Source organism: Pelodiscus sinensis, chromosome 16 (genome assembly GCF_049634645.1).
Source record: "Pelodiscus sinensis isolate JC-2024 chromosome 16, ASM4963464v1, whole genome shotgun sequence".
Lineage (NCBI taxonomy): Eukaryota > Metazoa > Chordata > Testudines > Trionychidae > Pelodiscus > Pelodiscus sinensis.
Window position 1 is genome coordinate 4340593 of NC_134726.1, and position 25419 is coordinate 4366011.

A 25419-nucleotide genomic window follows, 5' to 3' on the forward strand; every position below is an offset into this window, starting at 1 on the left:
CTCCAAGTAGCGACAGCTGCTTCCCGGCGGCGCAGCCATGTGCGGGGGGGGGGGGGGGCGCTAGCGTGTGCCAGGCTCGCCTTATCTCCGGGCGGCGGGTGTCTCCCTGCTCCCCAGACCTGCCACGGGCTCGCGAGCTCCTGAGGGCAGCCCCCTGGCACTGTTACCAGCTTCCCTCCCCTGTTCTGGGGCCAGAGCGCTGGAGGGGGCAGCAGGAGCGGGGACCGGAGGAGGAGAGTCGGGTTCAAGGATCCTAAGGCCACGGGCTGGCAGCCTAAGACAGGGACGTGGCTTTTGACCTGTCCCCAGGGAGCGTCTGTCCTCCCGCCAGCCTGCTGAAGGGAGCTGAGGCTGCAAAGTGACATGCACCAGGGCGGCCGTGCAGCGGGCCTGGGTGATGCCAGGACTGGAGCGGGCAGGGGAGGGACTGGGTTCTGGCTTCTGCCCCCCCGTGTTGCTGGGGTGAAGACAGCCTGCAAGAGGCCAGGAGACTAGCCCTGGTGCAGGCAAAGGGCCGGGCTGCTGTGGACAGCTGCATGGAAACGCCCCACCCCAAGGCCCTTTGTGTACTGCCCCCTGGAGTTGCCCTCGGGCCTGGCTCCCCCTGCTGCTCTCCCTGCCGGGCGGGTCAGTGCTCCCTCTGGGGCAGTGCTCGGCCTTCCCTTCCCGGGGGGTGCCCTATAGCTCCACTCAGCAGCAGGCTGAGCATGCAGTGGGGCTGCTGTGCTGGCCTCCGGGGCCTGCTTCTCCTCAGCGCCGGCCTGCAGGCGTGCTAGGCTGTCACCCGGAAACGGCTGGGACGGGGTGGGGGGGCAAGGCACGGCCTTGGCTAGCTGGGCACTCGAGAGCGGCCAACGGCAGGCGGCAGCTGGGACGTGGATTGCACTGAGTGTATGGGAAATGCCACCCTGCTCCTTGCCAGGCATGGGCCGGGCACACCGCGCCCCTAGCCAAAGCACACGGAGGCTTGTGCCAGCCCCAGGGCTGCACGCTTGCTAATAGCCCCTGGGCGGGGGGATAGAAATGGCAAGGGAAAGAGAGGGGGGGGCTCTGCCCCGGGTGCCAGGGCGGAGCTGGGCTGTGGCTGGGCGCTGCCATGCAGACCCCAGGGGCCTTTCTGCAAAGCGGCTGCGCAGTGTCCCAGCCAGCCTCCCAGTGGGGTGATGGCGTTCTGCCTCCTGCACCCCCGCCCTCTCGCCGCCTGGCCCACAGCGTGCTGGGCCCTGCCCGCGTCACCATCCAAACCGGCTCTCATCCCAGCACTGCCCCCCAGCGCCAGCCGTGCCCCGAGGAGCGACGGGGAAGGCTCTGCAGTCCCAGAGGCTTGGTTTCAATGGATCGGTTCTTTGTGGCACGGGCAGGAGCAATGCCAGGGTCCGTGCCAGGCCCCTCCCTCCATCGCCCTGGGGCAGGGAGTCCACCCTGCTGCCCGCCTCTCGTACGTTGCATTTCCTGCCCCTAGCCTTGTGGCAAAGGTACGTTACCAGGGCAGCAGCTTCTGTTCCCAAGTGCAGGGCACCAAGGGGCTGATGTCATCGCTTTGTGTGCTCTGTGGGTGGGTCTGTCTCTCTGGATTGTCCGTGCCCACAGACCCAGCCCTTCCTTCCCCTGATCTTTGCAGAACGAGGCACTCCAAAGGTGGGAGTCCCGAGAACAGCAACGTGAGCTCTGAAAGCTGGAGCCCTTTAATCTAGAGGAGAGACAGCCGGGGCGAGGGGACAGCAGCCAGAGAGGCTCATATGTAAAAAGTTGTTCTAAAGTCCACGTCCACCCAGGACTGGAGCAGACGTACTGGGCCAAATCTGCAGCAAGGGAGGGTTCGTTTAGATATTTGGGAAAAGTGAAACTTTCACACTAGCTGGGTAAACTCTGGAGTTCGTGGCCAAGGGCGGTTGGGGATCTGCGGCCTTGGAGGCTTTGAAGAAGAGGCTGGACAAAGCCCTGGAGGCGGTGGGCTAGGTTTATTTGGCCCTGCCTTTAATTGCACGACTCGTCTCTCCAGGGCCCTGCCTTGCATCAGGGCTTGGGGCTGCACAGCGGAGGAGGCTGCTGTCCGCACACCCTCGCCAGGCATTGCAGAGGTTGGAAGGTGCGTGGTGACCGAGGCCGGAGGCTGCTGGACAAAGCAGTTGCGGCCTGGGGCAGTGGTTGAGGCTCTAGGCTAGCAAATAAGAGAGCTGGGTTCTGCCGCTGCGTCTTGCTCCAGTGGGCAAGTGACCAGAGGTGGCCACTAGCCCCGTTCCCCTGACTTCTCAGATCGTCTGGCCTGACTCCCAGCTGAGTTGAGCTCTCACCAGGCCAACTGGGCCCCCACAATTAGTGAAGATTTTCAATTTTTGGCCTTAATCCAGGGAAGCCGACAGTCTCGCTGGGCCCCCAGACTAGGTGTGTGCATGGGGGGGCTCTATGCTCCTGGAAGGGGTGGGGATTTGGGCAGAAGGGCTGGGGCCCAGGCCAGCATGGCTTAGCCAGATAGGGTGGGTGGGTCTGCTTCAGCCCTCTGGTCTGGCTAGGGCTGCTCCACCCTGGTGCTGGGCTGCTGGGGTCGGCCACAGCTAATGGTTAGGGAGGATTAACTAGTACGCCTAATGCTTACTGGCTAACTGGTTAACCTTTTACATCCCTACTTCGGTCTGGTTACAGCCACCAGGATCCAGCCTGACGGGTTCTAGTCTCATCTCTGGGAGGACAGTGACACCTAGTGATTAGAGCCGGACTAGCCCGTGACTCCGTGGAGCTGGATCTGTGTCACCACAAAGGGACTTGATGCTGAACTGCCTCTTTTGGCATCATTGTCAGGCTCAAAACTGCCCCTCGGCCGCTCCCCTGGCTCAGCCCTGCCCGCCACCGCCGTGCTGCCTCGTGCGAATGACATAGTCACAGTGGGAGAGACGAGACTGGCGCCACGGCTTGGGGGTGGCCCTGCTGCCGCGGCGGCTGACGCCCGCACTCCCGTTCCGGCGAGGAGGCTGTCGCTAACGGGGCGAGGGTGCAGAGAAGCGGCAGCCGGATGACGAAAGGGTTACAAAGCCTGCCAGGCCCAGAGGGAGTGGCTGGAGGCTCCTCAGCTTAACAAAGAGACGATTAAGGGGGGATTTGGCTCTAGTCTTAGTACCTAGGTGGGGAACCACTAGTCACTGCCGGTTGCACCTCTCTAGTCCGGCATCCTTGGGCCCTGCCAGACCAGGGAATGTGCCGGACCACAGGAGGTCGGGGCTGTCTGGCAGCATCACCCCTGGGCTCTGTGGAGAGGGGTACAGTGGAGCTGAACCCCCGCAGCCAGGACTGCTGGCTGCAAACTAACTTTTTGGGGAACTTGGCCACACCCGGCCCAGGGGTGTTGCCAGACCGGCCCAGGGCGGCTCAGCCTGCAGTGGGCTGGGCAGGCCGGGGAGAGCCGAACCCAGCGGAGGCGAGGGGCTCCCTCAACCCTGGGAACCGAGCACCCCCAGGCTGGCTCCATCCCCGACCGCCTGGAAATCCCCGCGGGAGTCTCGCCAGGAGCCGGCGGGGGCGGGGCTCCGGCCTGCGCCGGGCGGGGGGGGGCGGCCCCCCCCAGCCTGCGGGGCTCCGAGCGGCCCCGCCCCCGTGGCCCGGCCGGGCCGCGCCATCCCCGGGGAGGGGCCGCCGGGGAGCGGTGCGCGCGGCGGGCCGGCGATGAGCTCATCGCGGTCTGGTGGCGGCGGAGCGCGGGGGGGCCGCTCGGCTCGGCTCGGCCGCTCGCTCCCTCCCTCCCCGCGACCCCCGCCCGGCGACCCCCTTCCTCTGGCGGGCGGCACCATGCTGGGCGCGGCCGCGTGCGACTTCGGCGGGCAGCTGCTGGAGCTGCTGCGGCTGGCGGTGTGCGCCCGAGGTGAGCGCGGGGTGTGCGGGGCGGGGTGCGGAGGGGTGTGTCGGGCGGGGGTGTAGCGCTGTGTGGTTGTGTGCAGGGGATGTACAGAGGGGTGTGCAGGGGTCTGTGTGTCGGGGCGGGGGTGTCGCGCTGTGTGGTTGTGTGCAGGGGATGTACAGAGGGGAGTGCAGGGGTCTGTGTGTCGGGGCGGGGGTGTCGCGCTGTGTGGTTGTGTGCAGGGGTTGTACAGAGGGGTGTGCAGGGGTCTGTGTGTCGGGGCGGGGGTGTCGCGCTGTGTGGTTGTGTGCAGGGGTTGTACAGAGGGGTGTGCAGGGGTGTAGCAGTGTGTGGTTGTGTGCAGGGGTTGTACAGAGGGGAGTGCAGGGGTCTGTGTGTCGGGGCGGGGGTGTCGCGCTGTGTGATTGTGTGCAGGGGATGTACAGAGGGGTGTGCAGGGGTCTGTGTGTCGGGGCGGGGGTGTCGCGCTGTGTGGTTGTGTGCAGGGGATGTACAGAGGGGTGTGCAGGGGTCTGTGTGTCGGGGCGGGGGTGTCGCGCTGTGTGGTTGTGTGCAGGGGATGTACAGAGGGGAGTGCAGGGGTCTGTGTGTCGGGGCGGGGGTGTCGCGCTGTGTGGTTGTGTGCAGGGGTTGTACAGAGGGGTGTGCAGGGGTCTGTGTGTCGGGGCGGGGGTGTCGCGCTGTGTGGTTGTGTGCAGGGGTTGTACAGAGGGGTGTGCAGGGGTGTAGCAGTGTGTGGTTGTGTGCAGGGGTTGTACAGAGGGGAGTGCAGGGGTCTGTGTGTCGGGGCGGGGGTGTCGCGCTGTGTGATTGTGTGCAGGGGATGTACAGAGGGGTGTGCAGGGGTCTGTGTGTCGGGGCGGGGGTGTCGCGCTGTGTGGTTGTGTGCAGGGGATGTACAGAGGGGTGTGCAGGGGTCTGTGTGTCGGGGCGGGGGTGTCGCGCTGTGTGGTTGTGTGCAGGGGATGTACAGAGGGGAGTGCAGGGGTCTGTGTGTCGGGGCGGGGGTGTCGCGCTGTGTGGTTGTGTGCAGGGGTTGTACAGAGGGGTGTGCAGGGGTCTGTGTGTCGGGGCGGGGGTGTCGCGCTGTGTGGTTGTGTGCAGGGGTTGTACAGAGGGGTGTGCAGGGGTGTAGCAGTGTGTGGTTGTGTGCAGGGGTTGTACAGAGGGGAGTGCAGGGGTCTGTGTGTCGGGGCGGGGGTGTCGCGCTGTGTGATTGTGTGCAGGGGATGTACAGAGGGGTGTGCAGGGGTCTGTGTGTCGGGGCGGGGGTGTCGCGCTGTGTGGTTGTGTGCAGGGGATGTACAGAGGGGTGTGCAGGGGTCTGTGTGTCGGGGCGGGGGTGTCGCGCTGTGTGGTTGTGTGCAGGGGATGTACAGAGGGGAGTGCAGGGGTCTGTGTGTCGGGGCGGGGGTGTCGCGCTGTGTGGTTGTGTGCAGGGGTTGTACAGAGGGGTGTGCAGGGGTCTGTGTGTCGGGGCGGGGGTGTCGCGCTGTGTGGTTGTGTGCAGGGGTTGTACAGAGGGGTGTGCAGGGGTGTAGCAGTGTGTGGTTGTGTGCAGGGGTTGTACAGAGGGGAGTGCAGGGGTCTGTGTGTCGGGGCGGGGGTGTCGCGCTGTGTGATTGTGTGCAGGGGATGTACAGAGGGGTGTGCAGGGGTCTGTGTGTCGGGGCGGGGGTGTCGCGCTGTGTGGTTGTGTGCAGGGGATGTACAGAGGGGTGTGCAGGGGTCTGTGTGTCGGGGCGGGGGTGTCGCGCTGTGTGGTTGTGTGCAGGGGATGTACAGAGGGGAGTGCAGGGGTCTGTGTGTCGGGGCGGGGGTGTCGCGCTGTGTGGTTGTGTGCAGGGGTTGTACAGAGGGGTGTGCAGGGGTCTGTGTGTCGGGGCGGGGGTGTCGCGCTGTGTGGTTGTGTGCAGGGGTTGTACAGAGGGGTGTGCAGGGGTGTAGCAGTGTGTGGTTGTGTGCAGGGGTTGTACAGAGGGGAGTGCAGGGGTCTGTGTGTCGGGGCGGGGGTGTCGCGCTGTGTGATTGTGTGCAGGGGATGTACAGAGGGGTGTGCAGGGGTCTGTGTGTCGGGGCGGGGGTGTCGCGCTGTGTGGTTGTGTGCAGGGGATGTACAGAGGGGTGTGCAGGGGTCTGTGTGTCGGGCGGGGGTGTCGCGCTGTGTGGTTGTGTGCAGGGGTTGTACAGAGGGGTGTGCAGGGGTCTGTGTGTCGGGGCGGGGGTGTCGCGCTGTGTGGTTGTGTGCAGGGGTTGTACAGAGGGGTGTGCAGGGGTGTAGCAGTGTGTGGTTGTGTGCAGGGGTTGTACAGAGGGGAGTGCAGGGGTCTGTGTGTCGGGGCGGGGGTGTCGCGCTGTGTGATTGTGTGCAGGGGATGTACAGAGGGGTGTGCAGGGGTCTGTGTGTCGGGGCGGGGGTGTCGCGCTGTGTGGTTGTGTGCAGGGGATGTACAGAGGGGTGTGCAGGGGTCTGTGTGTCGGGCGGGGGTGTCGCGCTGTGTGGTTGTGTGCAGGGGTTGTACAGAGGGGTGTGCAGGGGTCTGTGTGTCGGGGCGGGGGTGTAGCGGTGTGTGGTTGTGTGCAGGGGTTGTTCAGAGGGGTGTGCAGGGGTGTAGCAGTGTGTGGTTGTGTGCAGGGGTTGTACAGAGGGGTGAGCAGGGGTCTGTGTGTCGGGCGGGGGTGTCGCGCTGTGTGGTTGTGTGCAGGGGTTGTACAGAGGGGTGTGCAGGGGTCTGTGTGTTGGGGCGGGGGTGTAGCGGTGTGTGGTTGTGTGCAGGGGTTGTACAGAGGGGTGTGCAGGGGTCTGTGTGTCGGGGCGGGGGTGTAGCGGTGTGTGGTTGTGTGCAGGGGTTGTACAGAGGGGTGTGCAGGGGTCTGTGTGTCGGGGCGGGGGTGTCGCGCTGTGTGGTTGTGTGCAGGGGATGTACAGAGGGGTGTGCAGGGGTCTGTGTGTCGGGCGGGGGTGTCGCGCTGTGTGGTTGTGTGCAGGGGTTGTACAGAGGGGTGTGCAGGGGTCTGTGTGTCGGGGCGGGGGTGTAGCGGTGTGTGGTTGTGTGCAGGGGTTGTACAGAGGGGTGTGCAGGGGTGTAGCAGTGTGTGGTTGTGTGCAGGGGTTGTACAGAGGGGTGTGCAGGGGTCTGTGTGTCGGGGCGGGGGTGTCGCGCTGTGTGGTTGTGTGCAGGGGTTGTACAGAGGGGTGTGCAGGGGTGTAGCAGTGTGTGGTTGTGTGCAGGGGTTGTACAGAGGGGAGTGCAGGGGTCTGTGTGTCGGGGCGGGGGTGTCGCGCTGTGTGATTGTGTGCAGGGGATGTACAGAGGGGTGTGCAGGGGTCTGTGTGTCGGGGCGGGGGTGTCGCGCTGTGTGGTTGTGTGCAGGGGATGTACAGAGGGGTGTGCAGGGGTCTGTGTGTCGGGCGGGGGTGTCGCGCTGTGTGGTTGTGTGCAGGGGTTGTACAGAGGGGTGTGCAGGGGTCTGTGTGTCGGGGCGGGGGTGTCGCGCTGTGTGGTTGTGTGCAGGGGTTGTACAGAGGGGTGTGCAGGGGTGTAGCAGTGTGTGGTTGTGTGCAGGGGTTGTACAGAGGGGAGTGCAGGGGTCTGTGTGTCGGGGCGGGGGTGTCGCGCTGTGTGATTGTGTGCAGGGGATGTACAGAGGGGTGTGCAGGGGTCTGTGTGTCGGGGCGGGGGTGTCGCGCTGTGTGGTTGTGTGCAGGGGATGTACAGAGGGGTGTGCAGGGGTCTGTGTGTCGGGCGGGGGTGTCGCGCTGTGTGGTTGTGTGCAGGGGTTGTACAGAGGGGTGTGCAGGGGTCTGTGTGTCGGGGCGGGGGTGTAGCGGTGTGTGGTTGTGTGCAGGGGTTGTTCAGAGGGGTGTGCAGGGGTGTAGCAGTGTGTGGTTGTGTGCAGGGGTTGTACAGAGGGGTGAGCAGGGGTCTGTGTGTCGGGCGGGGGTGTCGCGCTGTGTGGTTGTGTGCAGGGGTTGTACAGAGGGGTGTGCAGGGGTCTGTGTGTTGGGGCGGGGGTGTAGCGGTGTGTGGTTGTGTGCAGGGGTTGTACAGAGGGGTGTGCAGGGGTCTGTGTGTCGGGGCGGGGGTGTAGCGGTGTGTGGTTGTGTGCAGGGGTTGTACAGAGGGGTGTGCAGGGGTCTGTGTGTCGGGGCGGGGGTGTCGCGCTGTGTGGTTGTGTGCAGGGGATGTACAGAGGGGTGTGCAGGGGTCTGTGTGTCGGGCGGGGGTGTCGCGCTGTGTGGTTGTGTGCAGGGGTTGTACAGAGGGGTGTGCAGGGGTCTGTGTGTCGGGGCGGGGGTGTAGCGGTGTGTGGTTGTGTGCAGGGGTTGTACAGAGGGGTGTGCAGGGGTGTAGCAGTGTGTGGTTGTGTGCAGGGGTTGTACAGAGGGGTGTGCAGGGGTCTGTGTGTCGGGCGGGGGTGTAGCGGTGTGTGGTTGTGTGCAGGGGATGTACAGAGGGGTGTGCAGGGGTCTGTGTGTCGGGCGGGGGTGTCGCGCTGTGTGGTTGTGTGCAGGGGTTGTACAGAGGGGAGTGCAGGGGTCCGTGTGTCGGGCGGGGGTGTCGCGCTGTGTGGTTGTGTGCAGGGGTTGTACAGAGGGGAGTGCAGGGGTCTGTGTGTCGGGCGGGGTGTAGCGCTGTGTGGTTGTGTGCAGGGGATGTACAGAGGGGTGTGCAGGGGTCTGTGTGTCGGGCGGGGGTGTAGCGGTGTGTGGTTGTGTGCAGGGGTTGTACAGAGGGGTGTGCAGGGGTCGGTGTGTCGGGCGGGGGTGTCGCGCTGTGTGGTTGTGTGCAGGGGTTGTACAGAGGGGTGTGCAGGGGTCTGTGTGTCGGGGCGGGGGTGTAGCGGTGTGTGGTTGTGTGCAGGGGTTGTACAGAGGGGTGTGCAGGGGTCTGTGTGTCGGGGTGGGGGTGTCGCGCTGTGTGGTTGTGTGCAGGGGTTGTACAGAGGGGTGTGCAGGGGTGTAGCAGTGTGTGGTTGTGTGCAGGGGTTGTACAGAGGGGTGTGCAGGGGTCTGTGTGTCGGGCGGGGGTGTAGCGGTGTGTGGTTGTGTGCAGGGGATGTACAGAGGGGTGTGCAGGGGTCTGTGTGTCGGGCGGGGGTGTCGCGCTGTGTGGTTGTGTGCAGGGGTTGTACAGAGGGGAGTGCAGGGGTCCGTGTGTCGGGCGGGGGTGTCGCGCTGTGTGGTTGTGTGCAGGGGTTGTACAGAGGGGAGTGCAGGGGTCTGTGTGTCGGGCGGGGTGTAGCGCTGTGTGGTTGTGTGCAGGGGATGTACAGAGGGGTGTGCAGGGGTCTGTGTGTCGGGCGGGGGTGTAGCGGTGTGTGGTTGTGTGCAGGGGTTGTACAGAGGGGTGTGCAGGGGTCGGTGTGTCGGGCGGGGGTGTCGCGCTGTGTGGTTGTGTGCAGGGGTTGTACAGAGGGGTGTGCAGGGGTCTGTGTGTCGGGGCGGGGGTGTAGCGGTGTGTGGTTGTGTGCAGGGGTTGTACAGAGGGGTGTGCAGGGGTCTGTGTGTCGGGGTGGGGGTGTCGCGCTGTGTGGTTGTGTGCAGGGGTTGTACAGAGGGGTGTGCAGGGGTCTGTGTGTCGGGCGGGGGTGTAGCGGTGTGTGGTTGTGTGCAGGGGTTGTACAGAGGGGTGTGCAGGGATCTGTGTGTCGGGCGGGGGTGTCGCGCTGTGTGGTTGTGTGCAGGGGTTGTACAGAGGGGTGTGCAGGGGTCTGTGTGTCGGGCGGGGGTGTCGCGCTGTGTGGTTGTGTGCAGGGGATGTACAGAGGGGTGTGCAGGGATCTGTGTGTCGGGGCGGGGGTGTAGCGGTGTGTGGTTGTGTGCAGGGGTTGTACAGAGGGGTGTGCAGGGGTCGGTGTGTCGGGGCGGGGGTGTCGCGCTGTGCGGTTGTGTGCAGGGGTTGTACAGAGGGGTGTGCAGGGGTCTGTGTGTCGGGCGGGGGTGTAGCAGTGTGTGATTGTGTGCAGGGGATGTACAGAGGGGTGTGCAGGGGTCTGTGTGTCGGGGTGGGGGTGTCGCGCTGTGTGGTTGTGTGCAGGGGTTGTACAGAGGGGAGTGCAGGGGTCTGTGTGTCGGGCGGGGGTGTCGCGCTGTGCGGTTGTGTGCAGGGGTTGTACAGAGGGGAGTGCAGGGGTCTGTGTGTCGGGCGGGGGTGTCGCGGTGTGTGGTCGTGTGCAGGGGTTGTACAGAGGGGTGTGCAGGGGTGTAGCGGTGTGTGGTTGTGTGCAGGAGTTGTACAGGGGGGAGTGCAGGGGTCTGTGTGTTGGGGCGGGGGTGTCGCGCTGTGTGGTTGTGTGCAGGGGTTGTACAGAGGGGTGTGCAGGGGTCTGTGTGTCGGGGCGGGGGTGTCGCGCTGTGTAGTTGTGTGCAGGGGTGTAGCAGTGTGTGGTTGTGTGCAGGGGTTGTACAGAGGGGAGTGCAGGGGTCTGTGTGTCGGGGCGGGGGTGTAGCGGTGTGTGGTTGTGTGCAGGGGTTGTACAGAGGGGAGTGCAGGGGTCTGTGTGTCGGGGCGGGGTGTCGCGCTGTGTGCTTGTGTGCAGGGGTTGTACAGAGGGGTGTGCAGGGGTCTGTGTGTCGGGGCGGGGGTGTCGCGCTGTGTGGTTGTGTGCAGGGGTTGTACAGAGGGGTGTGCAGGGATGTAGCAGTGTGTGGTTGTGTGCAGGGGTTGTACAGAGGGGAGTGCAGGCGTCTGTGTGTCGGGGCGGGGGTGTAGCGGTGTGTGGTTGTGTGCAGGGGTTGTACAGAGGGGAGTGCAGGGGTCTGTGTGTCGGGGCGGGGTGTCGCGCTGTGTGGTTGTGTGCAGGGGTTGTACAGAGGGGTGTGCAGGGGTCTGTGTGTCGGGGTGGGGGTGTCGCGCTGTGTGGTTGTGTGCAGGGGTCTGTGTGTCGGGGCGGGGGTGTCGCGCTGTGTGGTTGTGTGCAGGGGTTGTACAGAGGGGAGTGCAGGGGTCTGTGTGTCTGGGCGGGGGTGTAGCGCTGTGTGATTGTGTGCAGGGGTTGTACAGAGGGGTGTGCAGGGGTGTAGCGGTGTGTGATTGTGTGCCGGGGATGTACAGAGGGGTGTGCAGGGGTCTGTGTGTCGGGGCGGGGGTGTAGCGGTGTGTGGTTGTGTGCAGGGGTTGTACAGAGGGGGGTGCAGGGGTCTGTGTGTCGGGGCGGGGGTGTCGCACTGTGCGGTTGTGTGCAGGGGTTGTACAGAGGGGTGTGCAGGGGTGTAGCGGTGTGTGGTTGTGTGCAGGAGTTGTACAGGGGGGAGTGCAGGGGTCTGTGTGTCGGGGCGGAGGTGTCGCGCTGTGTGGTTGTGTGCAGGGGTTGTACAGAGGGGTGTGCAGGGGTCTGTGTGTCGGGGCGGGGGTGTCGCGCTGTGTGGTTGTGTGCAGGGGTTGTACAGAGGGGTGTGCAGGGGTGTAGCAGTGTGTGGTTGTGTGCAGGGGTTGTACAGAGGGGAGTGCAGGGGTCTGTGTGTCGGGGCGGGGGTGTAGCGGTGTGTGGTTGTGTGCAGGGGTTGTACAGAGGGGTGTGCAGGGGTCTGTGTGTCGGGGCGGGGGTGTCGCGCTGTGTGGTTGTGTGCAGGGGTTGTACAGAGGGGAGTGCAGGGGTCTGTGTGTCGGGGCGGGGGTGTAGCGCTGAGTGGTTGTGTGCAGGGGTTGTACAGAGGGGTGTGCAGGGGTGTAGCGGTGTGTGATTGTGTGCAGGGGATGTACAGAGGGGTGTGCAGGGGTCTGTGTGTCGGGGCGGGGGTGTAGCGGTGTGTGGTTGTGTGCAGGGGATGTACAGAGGGGTGTGCAGGGGTCTGTGTGTCGGTGCGGGGGTGTCGCGCTGTGTGGTTGTGTGCAGGGGTTGTACAGAGGGGAGTGCAGGGGTCTGTGTGTCGGGGCGCGGGTGTAGCGGTGCGTGATTGTGTGCAGGGGTCGTACAGAGGGGTGTGCAGGGGTCTGTGTGTCGGGGCGGGGGTGTCGCGCTGTGTGGTTGTGTGCAGGGGTTGTACAGAGGGGAGTGCAGGGGTCTGTGTGTCGGGGCGCGGGTGTAGCGGTGCGTGATTGTGTGCAGGGGTCGTACAGAGGGGTGTGCAGGGCTGTGTGTGTTGGGGTAGGGGTATAGAGGGGTGTGCTGTGGGTGGGTGGGTGCAGGGGGGGACGTGCATATCTTGTGGGTAACCACCGATCTAGTCACTGCTTCCACGCTGGCCTGGCCAGTGCCCCGCCCTGAGGTGCCCGGGGTTCTCCATGCCCAGCAGACTCCCCTGAGGTATCTCCCTGCAGCCTGGGCATGGGTGGGGGGCGGCATGGGGGGGCTGAGCCGCAGCCTGGCCGGGGTACTGGCGTTTCACTGCCCTCTGGCTCTCACTGTTGTGTAGATTGGCCCCGGGTTTCCATTGCCCTTTGAAGGGATTGGCGCGGGCATGGAGGGGCCGGGCTGGGCGAGCTTTTGTTGTGCTGGGCCGGTCGGACGGGAGGTGGCAGTGTGAGAAAGGGGAGACCCAGGAGGTGCCCACCAGCCGCTTCCCCAGGTGTGTGGGCTGGGGGGGTTGTTGGGGGGGGGGAGGTTGAGCCCTTCAGCCAGGGGCCAGCAGGTTGCTGCCAGCGAGCGTGCCATCCTGTGCCAGGCAGAGCTGCTGGGGCGTGGCTGGGCCCGTTTGCAGACTCGTGGTGGGTCCCGGTGTGGCTGCAGCCGCCTGCAGAGGTCCCACGTGTTGGCTGGGAGGAACGCTCTGCAGGCTGGACCATGTGCGGCCCGGCGCCTCGCTCGGGCTTAGCTCCGCCACCGTCAATCCAGAGAGCCACGTCAGGCTCTGCAAAGCTGGGCACGCCGGGCTGCAGCAGGCCAGGCCAGCGCAAACCCTCTGGAGCAGGGCTGGCTGCCCCGGCTCGGACCACAGGGAGCTGGGGTCCAGCCCCGCTCTCGGCTCAGCTCGTTCCCCCCCCCCCCCGGGGGCTTCTCTGGGGAGCAGCTTGCTGCCCCAGCGCCTGTGAGGTCCCCTCCCCCCCCAGGAGAAGCCTGGCCGGGGGGAGGGGAGCAGGGCCTCAGGCACAGAACTGTCTGAGCAGGACCCTCCTGGCTTCCTCAGCCTGTTCTTGGGGGTCCCCCACCCCCCTGCCTGGGAGCACCCCACAGGCTGCACTGTGACCCACCCTCCCGGCCCCGCTCTTGGGCATTTACGCCCCCCCTCCCCTTCTCTGGGTTCCATCCAGGCCACCCCCATCCTGGGCCCACCCTTCCCTCAGGGCTTAGGGACATCACGAGCCTTCCCATGGCAACCGACGGTGATGTCATAAGTCCAGCATTATGACTTCACCCAAGAGGCTGGTGGAGGGGGTGTGGGGGAGAGGGAGGGAGCAAGCAATGGGGAGGGGCTTGCCGTGGGGAACCCCCCATCTCTCAGCCCCCACTGCTCTGTGGGGTCTGGCTCCGCTCCGGGGCTCCGGGGGCTGCATCCTGCACCCTGGTGCTGAGCACTGTTTCAGCATGGCGCTGTTTGCTGTGGCCCCACTAGCCAGCGGGGACGTCTGAGGGCGCAGGGGCCTGCCGGCCAGGATGGGGGCTGGGACTTTCCGGCGAGTTTGTAGCTAGCAACTGTCCCTAGAGCGTGGTGCGATACAGCCGAAGGGGGTATGTGGGGCCGTCGCCCTGCCTCTCGGCTCTCTGTGTCCGGTGGGGTCCCCTCCCTCCCAGCCTCACCTCAGCCCTGTACCTAATATACTTCGTGAAAGGGCCCTGGGTCTGTGATGGGGCCCTGGGTCTGTGATGGGGCCCTGGGTCTGTGATGGGGCCCAGCGCTTGCCCTCCCTCGGCTCAGCCAGGGCTGCCTGCGCCAAGCTGTGCCCAACCAGGTGCCAGCCTCCGCCTCGTTCCTGGTGCGTCATCTACACCTGGGCAGAGTTGGTGCAGCCTCAGCCCACCCCTCAGGGGCCAGGCCAGTCTGCAAACGCGGCGCTGCCCTGGGTCCCAGGGTGCCCCCGCCCTGGGCACTGCCAGCTCATTAACAGCAGCCACTTCTGAGCGGCACCTGCTCCCTGCCCCTGGGCTCTGTGGAACCAGCTGGGGTGCTCAGGGGCTGCCAGGGCCCAAGGGTCTGGGAAGGAACCGAGCTCAAAGTCTGCGGGCTCCCCCTGCAAGCCCGTCTCAGGTTCAGGGCGTGTGCCCTTCCCTGCTGCGGGTGGGAGGCTGCTCATAGAGGGAGCCCCGGGCCGGGGGGCCGCATGTGACAGCAGGCCCCGGGCTTTATGCTGCAGGTTTTCTGCAGCGTCTCCCCTCCCACCGTAAGAGCTGCCTCTCCTGGGGGTGCTCCCCTGGGCCTGTGCTCACCCCTGCTGCTAGCCACAGGGAGGGGCTGCGCAAGGCACGAGAGCGCTGCCCACACCCCCTCGCCATGTCCCTTCCCAACACCCATGGCGGGGCGGGAGCTGCCTTGCCCTGCTAAGCCGCCAGCACAACGGGCCGCTTGTCGCCTGCTCCCGGCCCATGCCCCGCGAGCGCTTCCCCACGAGGCTACGGGGGAGCAGAGTCCAGGGCTGCTGGGCTCCGGTGTGATGCTACCAGGCCCATCCAGGGGCTGTGCCTACCCCACGACTGCCTGGGTGGGCAACAGAACTGCTGGTTCCCTGCTCTAACCAATAGGCACCATGCCCCCAAGAGGCCCTGCTCCCTGCACCGCAGGCGTGCAGCAGCCCCTGGTGGGCCCGTCGGATGGGAGCAGCCGGCCCCTGTGGCAGGCGAGCTGAGGTCTTTGCTGCTCATTCGTGTCCTGTGGGGCGGGGGCGGAGGGCGAAGCGGCTGTGTGGGGTAAATCCCCTCGCCAGGCCTGGCCTCCCTGGGAACTCCCCACAGCACAGGCACCGTCTGGGGAGCACCTGTGCCCCTCCCCCCTCCCCCCACCCACACGCTCCCCCGGGGAGCCGGGCGCAGAGCTCCCCACAGGTGCAGTTACCAAGCAACCACCCACCTTGCGGCCACAGCAGCCTGCAGGTGCTGCGCTGTTAACGCCTTAGCTGCTAGCGGAGACGGGTCACAGCGGCTGTGGGCACACCCGGGGGGGGGGGGGGGGGGCTGAGTCTGAGCAGCACCAGAGGCTGCAGCACTGGGCCACACCCAGCCAGGCCAGCGGCTTCCCTGTGGCCCTGGGATTGCAGACCCCCGCCCAGCTGTGTTGGCAGGCAGGTCTGAGGTGGCAGGGGAGGCAGGAGCCGCCTGTGAGGTTGGCTCCTTTGGAACCCAGACGCACCCTTTGTCACAGGACCAAAACCGGCGGCGCTTGGGCACCGGCAGCAGGGGGCGCTCTCCAGCGTGCTTAGCCCCCCGCCCCGCCAGCCTGGGCACTGCCCCTTGTCGGCTCTCCAGGAGCACATGGGGTCCCAGGTTAGTGGGGAGACAGCTGTGGGCCAGCCGGACAGCTCTCACCAGCAGAGACTGGTGCAAGAAGAGAGATTTCTTCCCCCGCTTCTCAGGTGTGTCCCGGGCCCAGCCTTGCCTCCCGCTCTGCCTCTCACATGCAGCCCAGGACCCGCCAGTAGCCCTCCGGCCTGCTGATGCAAGGGGCTCGCACTCCTGGCTGGGATAAGGAGAAGGGATTTGGCATTCTCCTGTGTGCTATCGAATCCAGTCCGGGCAGGCTCCCTGCCACAGATGTCAGTGTCTCTGCACGAGGCCCTCTTTGTCCGCGGGAGGAGAGGAGCAGCATGCACGTTTCATCTGTTCCAGGCCTTCCCCAAAGGGCCGGTGCCCCAGCTGTGGCTGCAGGCTAGGGATGCAAAGGGGTAACTGGTTAACATTGCCTTGCGGTTAATCAGCACCCAGCCAAGCTGGAGCAGCCCCCCTCCCCCCAGCAGTGCATTGCAGTACCCAGTTAAACACAGAGTTCAACCGATTAACATTGTAAATGGGATTTTACATCCTTCCTGCAGGCAGCGTCTCCCTGGGAGTGACTTGTGTTTCTCAACCAGTGGTACGAGTACCCTTAGGGGTACTTGAGAGAACTGAACAACACAACTGAAATTTGGAGAAAACTGAATTTTTGTTTTAAGTTTTACAGCACTTTATTATGTATGTACTTTTTACACCCAAAAATTTCATCACCCGCCCGGCTACGATTAAGTTGTTTAAACAAGTGTGTTGCAATGGTAGAAAAAAAAAATTGTGTGTTTGAAAACTGGAGGTATTGGGGGTACTTGTAATTTTTTTTGAAAAAGAGGCACTTTATAAAAAAAAAAAAGGTGGCCTGCCACAGGCTAGCTGGGTACGAGAGGCTCTGTGACACATGCAGCTCGGTGACACTCTCAGCCAATTTCACTTTCCCAGTGGCTGTAAAATGTAGGCACCTACCAGGCACGTGTCTGGGGTTTTTCTCCTTTAACAATGTGTGTGCTCCCCACACTTGTTGTGGAATGGCGTTGGGTGGCGCTAGGTACCTGCTTCGCTGATGGATATTTTGGGACCAAACAAACCCCAGACTCTAATTAGTTGAATTAATTCAGATTTTACCCACTTCCCGTGTCTGCCAAAAGCTGTTAATTGATGCAGATTTAGGACTCAGATTTTCATGTGCACAGATGCTGGGAAATACAACTGTTGGGTTCTCCTAACGTGTGTGAGTGTGTGTTTACGAGACGCAGTGCAGGGTGGGAGGGTCAGCCGAGCAGCTTGCCGCCTGTTGGGGAAACCTCTCGGGTCGGTACAATCAGACAGATGTGCAGGGCTGGGGCTGTTGCACTGCAGTTGGCAGAGCCGCACGTGCAGCGCTTTGTGCTTGGCAAGCGAGGGTGGGCTTGGCGACTGATCTCCGAACTGCTCCCTTCCTTGCTTCCAAGGGACTGGTCCGGGTGCTGTCGCGGCTCAGCCGTCTCTGGCGTTTCCGCTGGAACGGTACCGCGTCGGCGTTGTACCTGGCGGCCCACCCTCGCTGCACAGGTGCGCTAGGTGTTTGAGCTGGGACGCTTGCCCCCAGGACTCTGCTGCGGGCCAGGAAGTGAGCAGCAAAGGGGCCCGTTGAGCAGATCGCTGGCCTGCAGACTGGCCCATGTTAAGCGCCTTCGATGACCGGGGCTGGTCAGAGCTGAGCAGCACAGCTGGAGAAGGTGAGACGCTTGCAGCCAATCGCTCCCCGGTGCTGGGCAGTCGGGGGGCTGTTTGCAGAACTCGCTGAGCAGCTGGGAAGGGGGGTATGTTGAAGGAAACGCTAAACTCCTCAGATGATTCAGGACAGCAGGGCACTAGATCTGTTGGTGCAGTGCCTACTGCTCCTGTCCACAGCTGGGGTGCCTGGGCCCTGCTGTAATAGATAATGCACAGCCGGCTGCAGGTCCACACCTGGAGTGCCAGGGTCCTACCGTAATACCTGTAATAGACAATGCACAGTAGGCTCCTGGTCCACATCTCGGGTGCTGGGTCCTACCGTAATACCTGTAATAGATAATGCACATTGGGCTCCTGGTCCATGGCTGGGGTGCTGGGTCCTACTGTAATATCTGTAATAAATAATGCACAGCCCCTAGCACAGTGGGTTCCTGGACCACATCTGGGGTTCTGGGTCCTACTGTAATACCTGTAATAGACAATGCACAGTAGGCTCCTGGTCCACATCTCGGGTGTTCGGTCCTACCCTAATACCTGTAATAGATAATGCACATTGGGCTCCTGGTCCATGGCTGCGGTGCTGGGTCCTACTGTAATAGAGAATGCGCAGTGAGTTCCTGTCCACGGCTAGACGCTATGGGATACCAATAATCCGTCTGGAGAACCCGTCCGACCTGGTGCCTCTGGCTCTGGGCCGTGCAGAGCCAGGTTCCCAGCCGCCTTCCTGCTGCTTTGCCATTCGGAAGAGGCCAAACGTTTGCTGTTTAACCAAGATGGCGAATGCTCAGGGTGGGCCCCTGAAGCTGCTAGTGTCTCAAGCAAGGTTGCTCCCGAGTGCCTGGCTGGGGGCCCGCCCCACTGAGAAGTGCCCCGAGCCCCCAGTGCAGGGCACAGCACCCGGAGGTGCCACCTGCTGGGCTGGGGGAGAGCTGTCCAGCAGCCTGACTTCTGCCTGGCCCTGGGACTGGTGTGTCTGCCCCGCCCCGTCCCGCCCCCTAGGATCCTATGCCAGGGTGGGACTGGAGGGTGCTGCAGTCCAGTGACACAGTGATCTGAGGCACCAACTCTGAGCGAGGTTGGAAATTGGGCAACATCCAGTGTGATGGGTTGAATCACAGAAATGCTGCTGATCATGCCATTGCCAGCCCCCTTCCTGCCCTCAGGGGCTCCCCACCACCCTGTCGTGCTGGGCCAGATCCTCTGGTCTCCCTCAGCCAAGGCACAATGTGAGGTTACCACTCCCCTGCAGAGCAACACAGACACTGAACCAGGTCAGCTCCGGGAGGGCTCAACACCCAGGAAACCAGCCCACACTCGGGACCAGAACCTTACGTGGATCTGTCTTATGTGGTGTAAAAACTGTCACACAGAGAAAGCTCATAAGGTTCACCCCCTGTGTCAATGAAAGAGAGAGATGCACAGTGGTTGCTTCCCCCAGCCAACAATTATTTCCACTGGGCCTGATAATAAACAAAAGTGTTTTATTAAGTATGAAAAGGAGGATTTAAGTGGTTGCAGGTGGACGCGGAGTAAAGTAAGTTACTAAATTAAAACTCGTTACATGCAAAGTCTTACACATAACAGCTGTTTTCTCTCAGGTAAAAGGCTTTAAGTCAGAGTTGATCTTTACTCTGGCCTGGGTCTACAGCTTTTTCAGAGTCCTTCGTTGTCAGGTATCCTCTTAGGGTGGGCCAGCCAGTCTTGAATCCAGCTGAAGACAATGGACTGATGGCTCCCCATTGCTTAAATAGACTTTCCCCCAGTTGTTTGCCCCCACCCCTCCATCCCCATGGAAAAATACCAGGTTCGAGATGGATTCCTGGACCAGGTGGCATGATCACGTCTTTCTAGGCCCAACCACATGTTTGGACTTACAGGACAAACATGGCCATTCCTAGGTTGTTGATTTTGAGTACTGAGTCATTAAGTACCTTAGTATTGCTAGTGGCCTCATTAGCACATTTAGAATTCACACTTGATATGTCTGACTTCACATACAAGAATTATACATGCACAAACAGGGGCTACGTCTACACTGGCATGATTTTGCGCAAGAACTCTTTTGCGGAAGAGTTCTCGTGCAAAAACTCTTCCAGAAGAGCGTCTTCACTGGCATGTGCTTTTGCACAAGAGCATCCATGGCAGTGTAGACGCTCTCATGCGCAAGAAAGCTCCGATGGCCATTTTAGCCATCGGGCTTTCTTGCCCAAGAAATTCATGTTGCCTGTCTCCACTGGCCTCTTGCGCAAGAACAGTTGCCCAAGAGGGCTTATTCCTGAGCAGGAGCATCATAGTTCTTGTGCAAGAAGCCCTGATTTCATACATTAGAACGTCAGTGTTCTTGCGCGAGAACTCGCGGCCAGTGTAGACAGGCAGTAAGTTTTGGCGCAAAAGCAGTCGCTTTTGCGCAAGATTGTGCCAATGTAGACACAGCCAGGGTGTGCACATTCAGCAGCTTGCAACTGTAAAATTCGTATGTTACGTGACCTGTTTTGCATAAAGCACCTTTGAGTTATGAACGAGTTACGTCCCAAACACTAGGTCGTCACTTGATCTGTTCATAAGTCGGCTCACATTCACTTACGTATGGCCGCGCTGTTCGTAACTGCGGATTTCATTTGTAACTCGGGCTCCAGCTGTATAGGAGGTTGGTTGTAAATACGAACGGTCGTAAGTTGATGCGTTCGTAACTCGGGGACCGGCTGTATCCATTAGCTAATTTTCATAAATTGGGGGGGGCATGACAACTAGCCAGTCCAGTGGGGCTCTCCGGATTCTGGGCACTGAGTCCCCCTCTGGCTGCAGTCCCTCAGGGCTCTTCCTGTCCCAGCAGCCCCTGGGCTGAGACGCTGCAGTCCCAGCCAGGCCCCGCACGCTGCAGAGACCCTGGGGCCACAGAGCAGCCTGGGCATCGCTTACCCGGCAGGGCCAGCAGCTGGCGAGAGATGTCACCTGGAGGCTGGCAAACTCCAGGGCTGAGCTGAGGGGAGCACGGCCCCTTGGCGTCTCTGCTGGGGGAGCAGTGAGCCATGGGCCTGTCTCCTCGGCCCACCCGGGACAGGCGGCCTGCTCCTTCCCAGGCGCCCGGAGGGGCTGGCTGGAGTCTCTGCCTATGGGGTTCTGATCATCCCTGCTCCGTCGTGGCAGCTGCATTTTCTCCCTTGCTCTGAGGGATCTGCTTGGGCTGGGGAGGGGCTGTCTCCTGACTAGGCCTCCGTGCAGGGCACTGGGGGGCTCCCCACCACTTCCCTTAGCTGGGGGCGAGCCAGGCCTTGCTGGGGAGGGTGGAGAAGGGCGCTGCAGCTGCAGTACATAGATTGGCAGGTGGCTGCGTGGATGGGGGGCATCTGGGGCTGAGGGGTGCAGAGTGGAGCTCCAAGGACTGGGGTGGGGGTGGGCTGGGGCTGTCCCCCACCTCCAGGGCGTGCTTGGGGTGACAGCCTTGTTCTGGGGTGCGAGCAGAGGATTGCCTTGGGGAGAGGCAAACCTGGCCCCTTGCTTCCTCAAGACTCCTGTGCCCTCCCCAACCCCCGTTCTCCTTGGCACTGCTTCCCCCCAACCCCATTCTCTCTGGCACTGCTCCCCCCACCCCCCATTCTTTCTGGCACTGCTCCCCCCCCCAGCCTTTCTGGCACTGCAGCAGGCTACAGGTGCTCTGGGGAGGGCTCCTTTCCCTCCCCTGGCTGGCTCCAGGGTGTCCTAGGACGGTGCCCAGCCCCAGGGGTGGGCGAGCCGCAGTGGGGCTCCCAGAGGAGGCTGTGGGTCCCTCCTGGCCCTGACTGGCCTCTGCTCCCCTCAGGGATCGCGGTGGATAAGGACGGGGCGACGCTGCCCCTGGAGGAGGAGGCAGATGAGGTGGGCTTGGCGTACCGGGCCCCGGAGAAGAAGAGCCTCCGGGAGATCCAGCAGCTGGACCGGGACGACGAGAGCTTGAACAAGTACAAGAGGGCGCTGCTGGGGCCCGTCCCTGTGGCTGTGGGTAAGGTCCTGGCCTGGCAGGGAGGGGGAGGGGGAGTCTGGCGCATGGGGCTGCGCCCACAAGTCCATTGTGGGTCCTCCCCTTGGGGCCGGTTCGAAGGGACCCTGGTCGCTTTCCACCCATCACTGGGCGCGGCTGACCCGTGTCAGGCCCCGCTGGCGGTCTCCTTGGTTACGCTCTGGCCGGGGTGGTTTCCATAGTAACGCTGAGAGCGCCCTGGTACCTTTCCTTTGTAGGTGACAGATGGAGCCCCTAAGGCCTAGACCCACGCCCAAGGCCCCGAGCGGGCAGTGCCGGGCGGTGGCTGGGCTGTCCCCCCAGGCGGCTGTCCTGCCCCTGCCCACGCTGGTGCCCACTTCCTGTGCCCCACCTGGGCAGCTGGCAGCAGCGCCCCTCCTTTGGCACGAGGGTGAGGGGGGGGCGAGAGTCCCCGAGATAGCCAGCCTGGAGGGGGGGCAGGACTTTCTCACCCGTGAACCACGGGCCTGGGTCTGCGGCGCTGTGTGGGGACACACCCAGGCGGCCCCTGGAGGCAGGCTGGGCAGAGCGCGACTCAACGCCCTCGTGGCGGGCACCCAAGAGCTGCGCCAGTGGCCTTTGTCCTCCGTAACCCCCCCGCGAGGTCACTGCAGGCGGCAGGGGGGGAGCACCGACCCCAGCGACAGAGACGCCCCGTCAGGTCCCGATGGTTCGATTGTTCCCTACCCCAGTTTCTCCAGAGCTCCGTCCGGTCTGCTCTGACCTCCCCCGGCCCCTGGGGTTGCCGCCTTCTCTCTGGGGGAAACCGGCCGTCCCGAGAGGAGCGTCGCGGGCGCCTGGGCCCACCCAGGCGGGTGCGTTTGTTTCCGAGCAGAGCGTTTCGGTCTCCTGCCTGCAGGCGCCCCAGTCCCCCGCTTCCCAGCACCTCGCCCCTCCCCACGGGCCCGCCAGGGCAGTCGCGGTTTGAAGGCAGGGCAGACGCACCGGTGCGACGTGGCCGGCGGGTTTCGCTGCCGGAGCTTGGACAGCGTCTTGCAGGGCTGCGCCTCCAGGGGGCGTTAGCAATGGGCACATCTCAGATCTCCCCCTCCACACCTGGCTGTGCCTCCCGCCAGCCCCCCCGGGGGTGTCAACAGCCAACATGGGCCCTTGGGTAAAGTGTGGGGGAGCTCTGTGCTCCTGGAAGGGGTGGGTCCAATGCAGCCAGCCCTCCACGCCACCCGGACACCCCCCTCCAGTCTTTAGATCCACCCAGAGCAGGCCCCCCCCAAGCTGGGAATATGGGCTCTGGGGTAGGGGTTTGGGGTGCAGGAGGGGGCTGAGGGTTGGGTGCAGAGAGGACGAGGGCTTTGGCTAGGGGGTGAGCTCGGGCGTGGGGCCAGAGATGAAGGGTTTGGGGTGCAGAAGGCGCCTGGGACCAAGGCAGGTTCTGCTCGCCCCAGCACCACACGCCTCCCAGAAGTGGCCGCCAGGTCCCTGTGGCTGCTCCGGGCAGAGGTGGGGGCGCTGGGGTAGGGTCCCTGGAGCCGATGGTGCCCCATTCATGGGGCGCACAGGGATGGCTGCCGATGGGGGTGCCGTGCCTGCGTCTCTTCCGAGCGCCGTGCCGGGTACCAGCCCCATGGGGGCTGCCCCGTTGGGCGCGGGTGGGGCAGGGTGAGAGCGCTGCAGGTAGGACGGGCACGCCGGGGCAGCTGGCTCTGTCGGCAAGAAACTGCTAAGGGAAAGCCGGGGCCAGGAATCGGCATCACCCAGCGACCAACTCTACCCCTCCTGCCTTCTCTAGATCCCAGTGCGTCCAGTGTCACCTTGACGAGACTGACGCTGCTGTGTGACCAGGCCCCAGGGCCCATCGCCATGGACTTAACAGGTGAGCGGGGCCAGCCCAGCGTGCCCTCTGGCTGGGGCAAGGATGGGGGGCAGAGGAGCCCCCCCCACACACACACCTGGGAGATCCTCCCATCGGGGCAGGGTGGGGGGACAAGGAATCAGGCCTCATTCGCCCTCGGCCTGTCCCTGCTCCTAGGCGGTCACATCCCGGGGGGCAGAGTCCGGCTGCCTGCGCCCCTGTGGCTGGGCCGAGGCGGGCTCTGGGCCCGGGCGGGTTGGGGCTGAGGTGACGGCTCTTCTCTCGCTGGCGCAGGGGACCTGGAGGCGCTGAAGAGCCAGGCGTTCGTGCTGAAGGAGGGGGCGGAGTACAGAGTGAAGATCTCGTTCAAGGTGAGGGCCCAGCTGGGCCTGGCGCGCTCGCTGCCTGCCTGCCGGTCCGCGAGAGCCAGGCCAGGCGCCCCGGGAGCAGCTGTCCTGGGCTGGCCTCGCCAGCACGTCCCACGCAGCCCCTGCCCTGCAGAGAGGAGCTGAACCAGCTGGCTGCTCTGTCCCCATTGAGGCCCCTGGCGCTGGCTGGCTGGAGCATGCCCCGTTGCCTGTGCCCGGGGCGGCTGGGGATGGGAGCCGCTGTGGAGAGGCCCCGTGCAGAGCGCTGCTGGGTGCGTGGCGCAGGGGGCTCGCACTGCGGGGGGAATGGGGGCAGCGTCACCAGCGAGCAGGACCTGGGGCGGGTGGGCCCCTGCCTGCCGGCTGAGAGCTTGGGGAGCGTCACGCGGCAGCCCCGCAGCTCTGCCCAGACCGGGCACTTCCTGCCCCCGTGGCCGGAGAAGCCGGCTAGCTCCCAGCAGCCAGAGTGGTTCTGTGCCCTGCTGCCCCCCCCCCCCCCGCGCACGCCCCTCCCCAGGCTGCTCCCTGCCAGGTCTCCAGAGGGCGCGTTGGGCCCTGGGGCGGGCGCAGGGAGCCCCCCTGACCTGCCCCTTCCGCCCTGCAGGTGAACAAGGAGATTGTCTGTGGCCTGCGGTATCTGCATCACGCCTATAGGAAAGGCTTGAAAGGTGAGTCTGCACGTGGGGTAGGTGGGCTGCAGGCCTGGGGCCGAACCCGGCCTGGCGTGCATGGGACTCGGGGGGCCTGGCCCGGCGTGCGTGGGGCTCGGGGGGCCCGGCCCGGCGTGCGTGGGGCTCGGGGGGCCCGGCCTGGCCCGGCGTGCGTGGGGCTCGGGGGGCCCGGCCCGGCGTGCGTGGGGCTTGGGGGGCCCGGCCCGGCGTGCGTGGGGCTCGGGGGGCCTGGCCCGGCCCGGCGTGCGTGGGGCTCGGGGGGCCGGGCCTGGCATGTGCGGGGCAAGTTCTCCAGGTGCTGGTCAAACACTCTGGCCCCGCCCCTTGCAGCTCAAGTCCCGCCTTTTGGAGCCCCTCCTCTGCTGCCACCTAGTGGCCCCTCCAGAGCGCACCCCCCCCCCACGCATGCTGACGCTCCCCTCTCTCTGCCCAGTGGATAAGGACGTCTACATGATGGGCAGCTATGGGCCCCGCGCCGAGGAGTACGAGTTCCTGACCCCCCCGGAGGAGGCCCCCAAGGGCGTGCTGGTGCGGGGCACCTACCACATCAGATCCTGCCTCACCGATGACGACCGGACGGAGCATCTCTCCTGGGAGTGGCACCTCTGCATAGCGAAGGACTGGAAAGATTGAAGCCCCCCATGTCCCCCCCAATCCAGACTCGAACCTTACCATGAATGAGGGGAGCCTGAGCCTCCCTGCAAACACAAGGGCTCTGGGGCCGCTGCCGGGCCTGGCCAAGTCAGGCAGCCGAACAGGGCACTGCCCCCTCCCCCCCCCCAGCTTCTCTGCCATTTGCAGCCCAGCCTCAGCCATACCCCCCCCCCCCAATACCACCCAGGCTCCTGAGTCCTCGGCTGTGCTGCTCCCTGGCTGTCCTCAGCCCCCCGCTCTGCCTCCACCTCTACTTTGCCAGGGATTCCCCTCCCCCTAGATGCTGCTGCCACCCGCTAGGGGCCGAGCCCACCCCCCCCCTCAGCACGGCCCAGGGCCTCCTGCCGCTTCCACAAGACTCTTCCACCCAGCTGCTCCCCAGGGTCACCCCCTTGCTGCAGGCGGGTCTCGTCTCAGCGTTAGCTGCCCAGGGCGCTCCTCCCCTCTGTGCCAGCCTGAGGAGCAGCCGGAGGGTTAGTGGCTTAGCCCAGCTCTCCCAGTGCCGGCTGCACGTGGCAAGGCCCTGTCAGTCGGCCTCTCCAGGTGTCCCTCCCTGGGGAAGCTGCTGCCCCCCCTCACCAGGGGCTGCCTGTTGTGGCCAGGCCTGACTGCCCCCCTCCACTCGGGGCAGACCCGCCTCTTGCCACACAAGCAGCCCGAGCCTGACAAAGCCCAGAGCCCATGGGATGGGATTCGCCCTGCGGGGAGCGGGCCCTCCAGCGGGCTCTGTGGAGCCAGGTTAGTTTTCACATGGACTCTGGCGTGGCCCGTGGCCCTTCCACCACTAGTGGCCGTGTCGTAGCTCTGGCTGGGGACATCCTGCCGGTGCAGGGGGCTGGAGCAGCTCACAGCTCTGGGCCCCCGGTTCCCCCAGCCCGTGCTGGGCACACGTGGCCCCCAACGCAGCTGTACCGGCCCTTCCTCCCCTGCCCTGCTGATACCGCTGGCTGTGCGCTTACTCCTTGCCATTAAACGTTCCTGCCTTCTCCTGGCCTGCA

General features: G+C 64.3%; 1 protein-coding gene across 2 annotated transcripts; it reads left to right on the plus strand.

Moving 5' to 3' along the window:
- The first annotated feature begins 3614 nt into the window (after positions 1–3614).
- Positions 3615–25419, plus strand: ARHGDIG (Rho GDP dissociation inhibitor gamma). Of its 2 annotated transcripts, none has more exons than XM_075899156.1 (6): positions 3615–3853; positions 20721–20900; positions 22666–22749; positions 23023–23099; positions 23701–23764; positions 24201–25419. In XM_075899156.1, the coding sequence occupies exons 1-6, from the start codon at positions 3658–3660 to the stop codon at positions 24398–24400; spliced, it is 801 nt and encodes a 266-aa protein (XP_075755271.1). In that variant the 5' UTR covers positions 3615–3657; the 3' UTR covers positions 24401–25419. The 2 variants fall into 2 exon arrangements, with proteins under 2 accessions (XP_075755271.1, XP_075755272.1); XM_075899157.1 differs by lacking the exon at positions 3615–3853 and adding an exon at positions 16851–16923.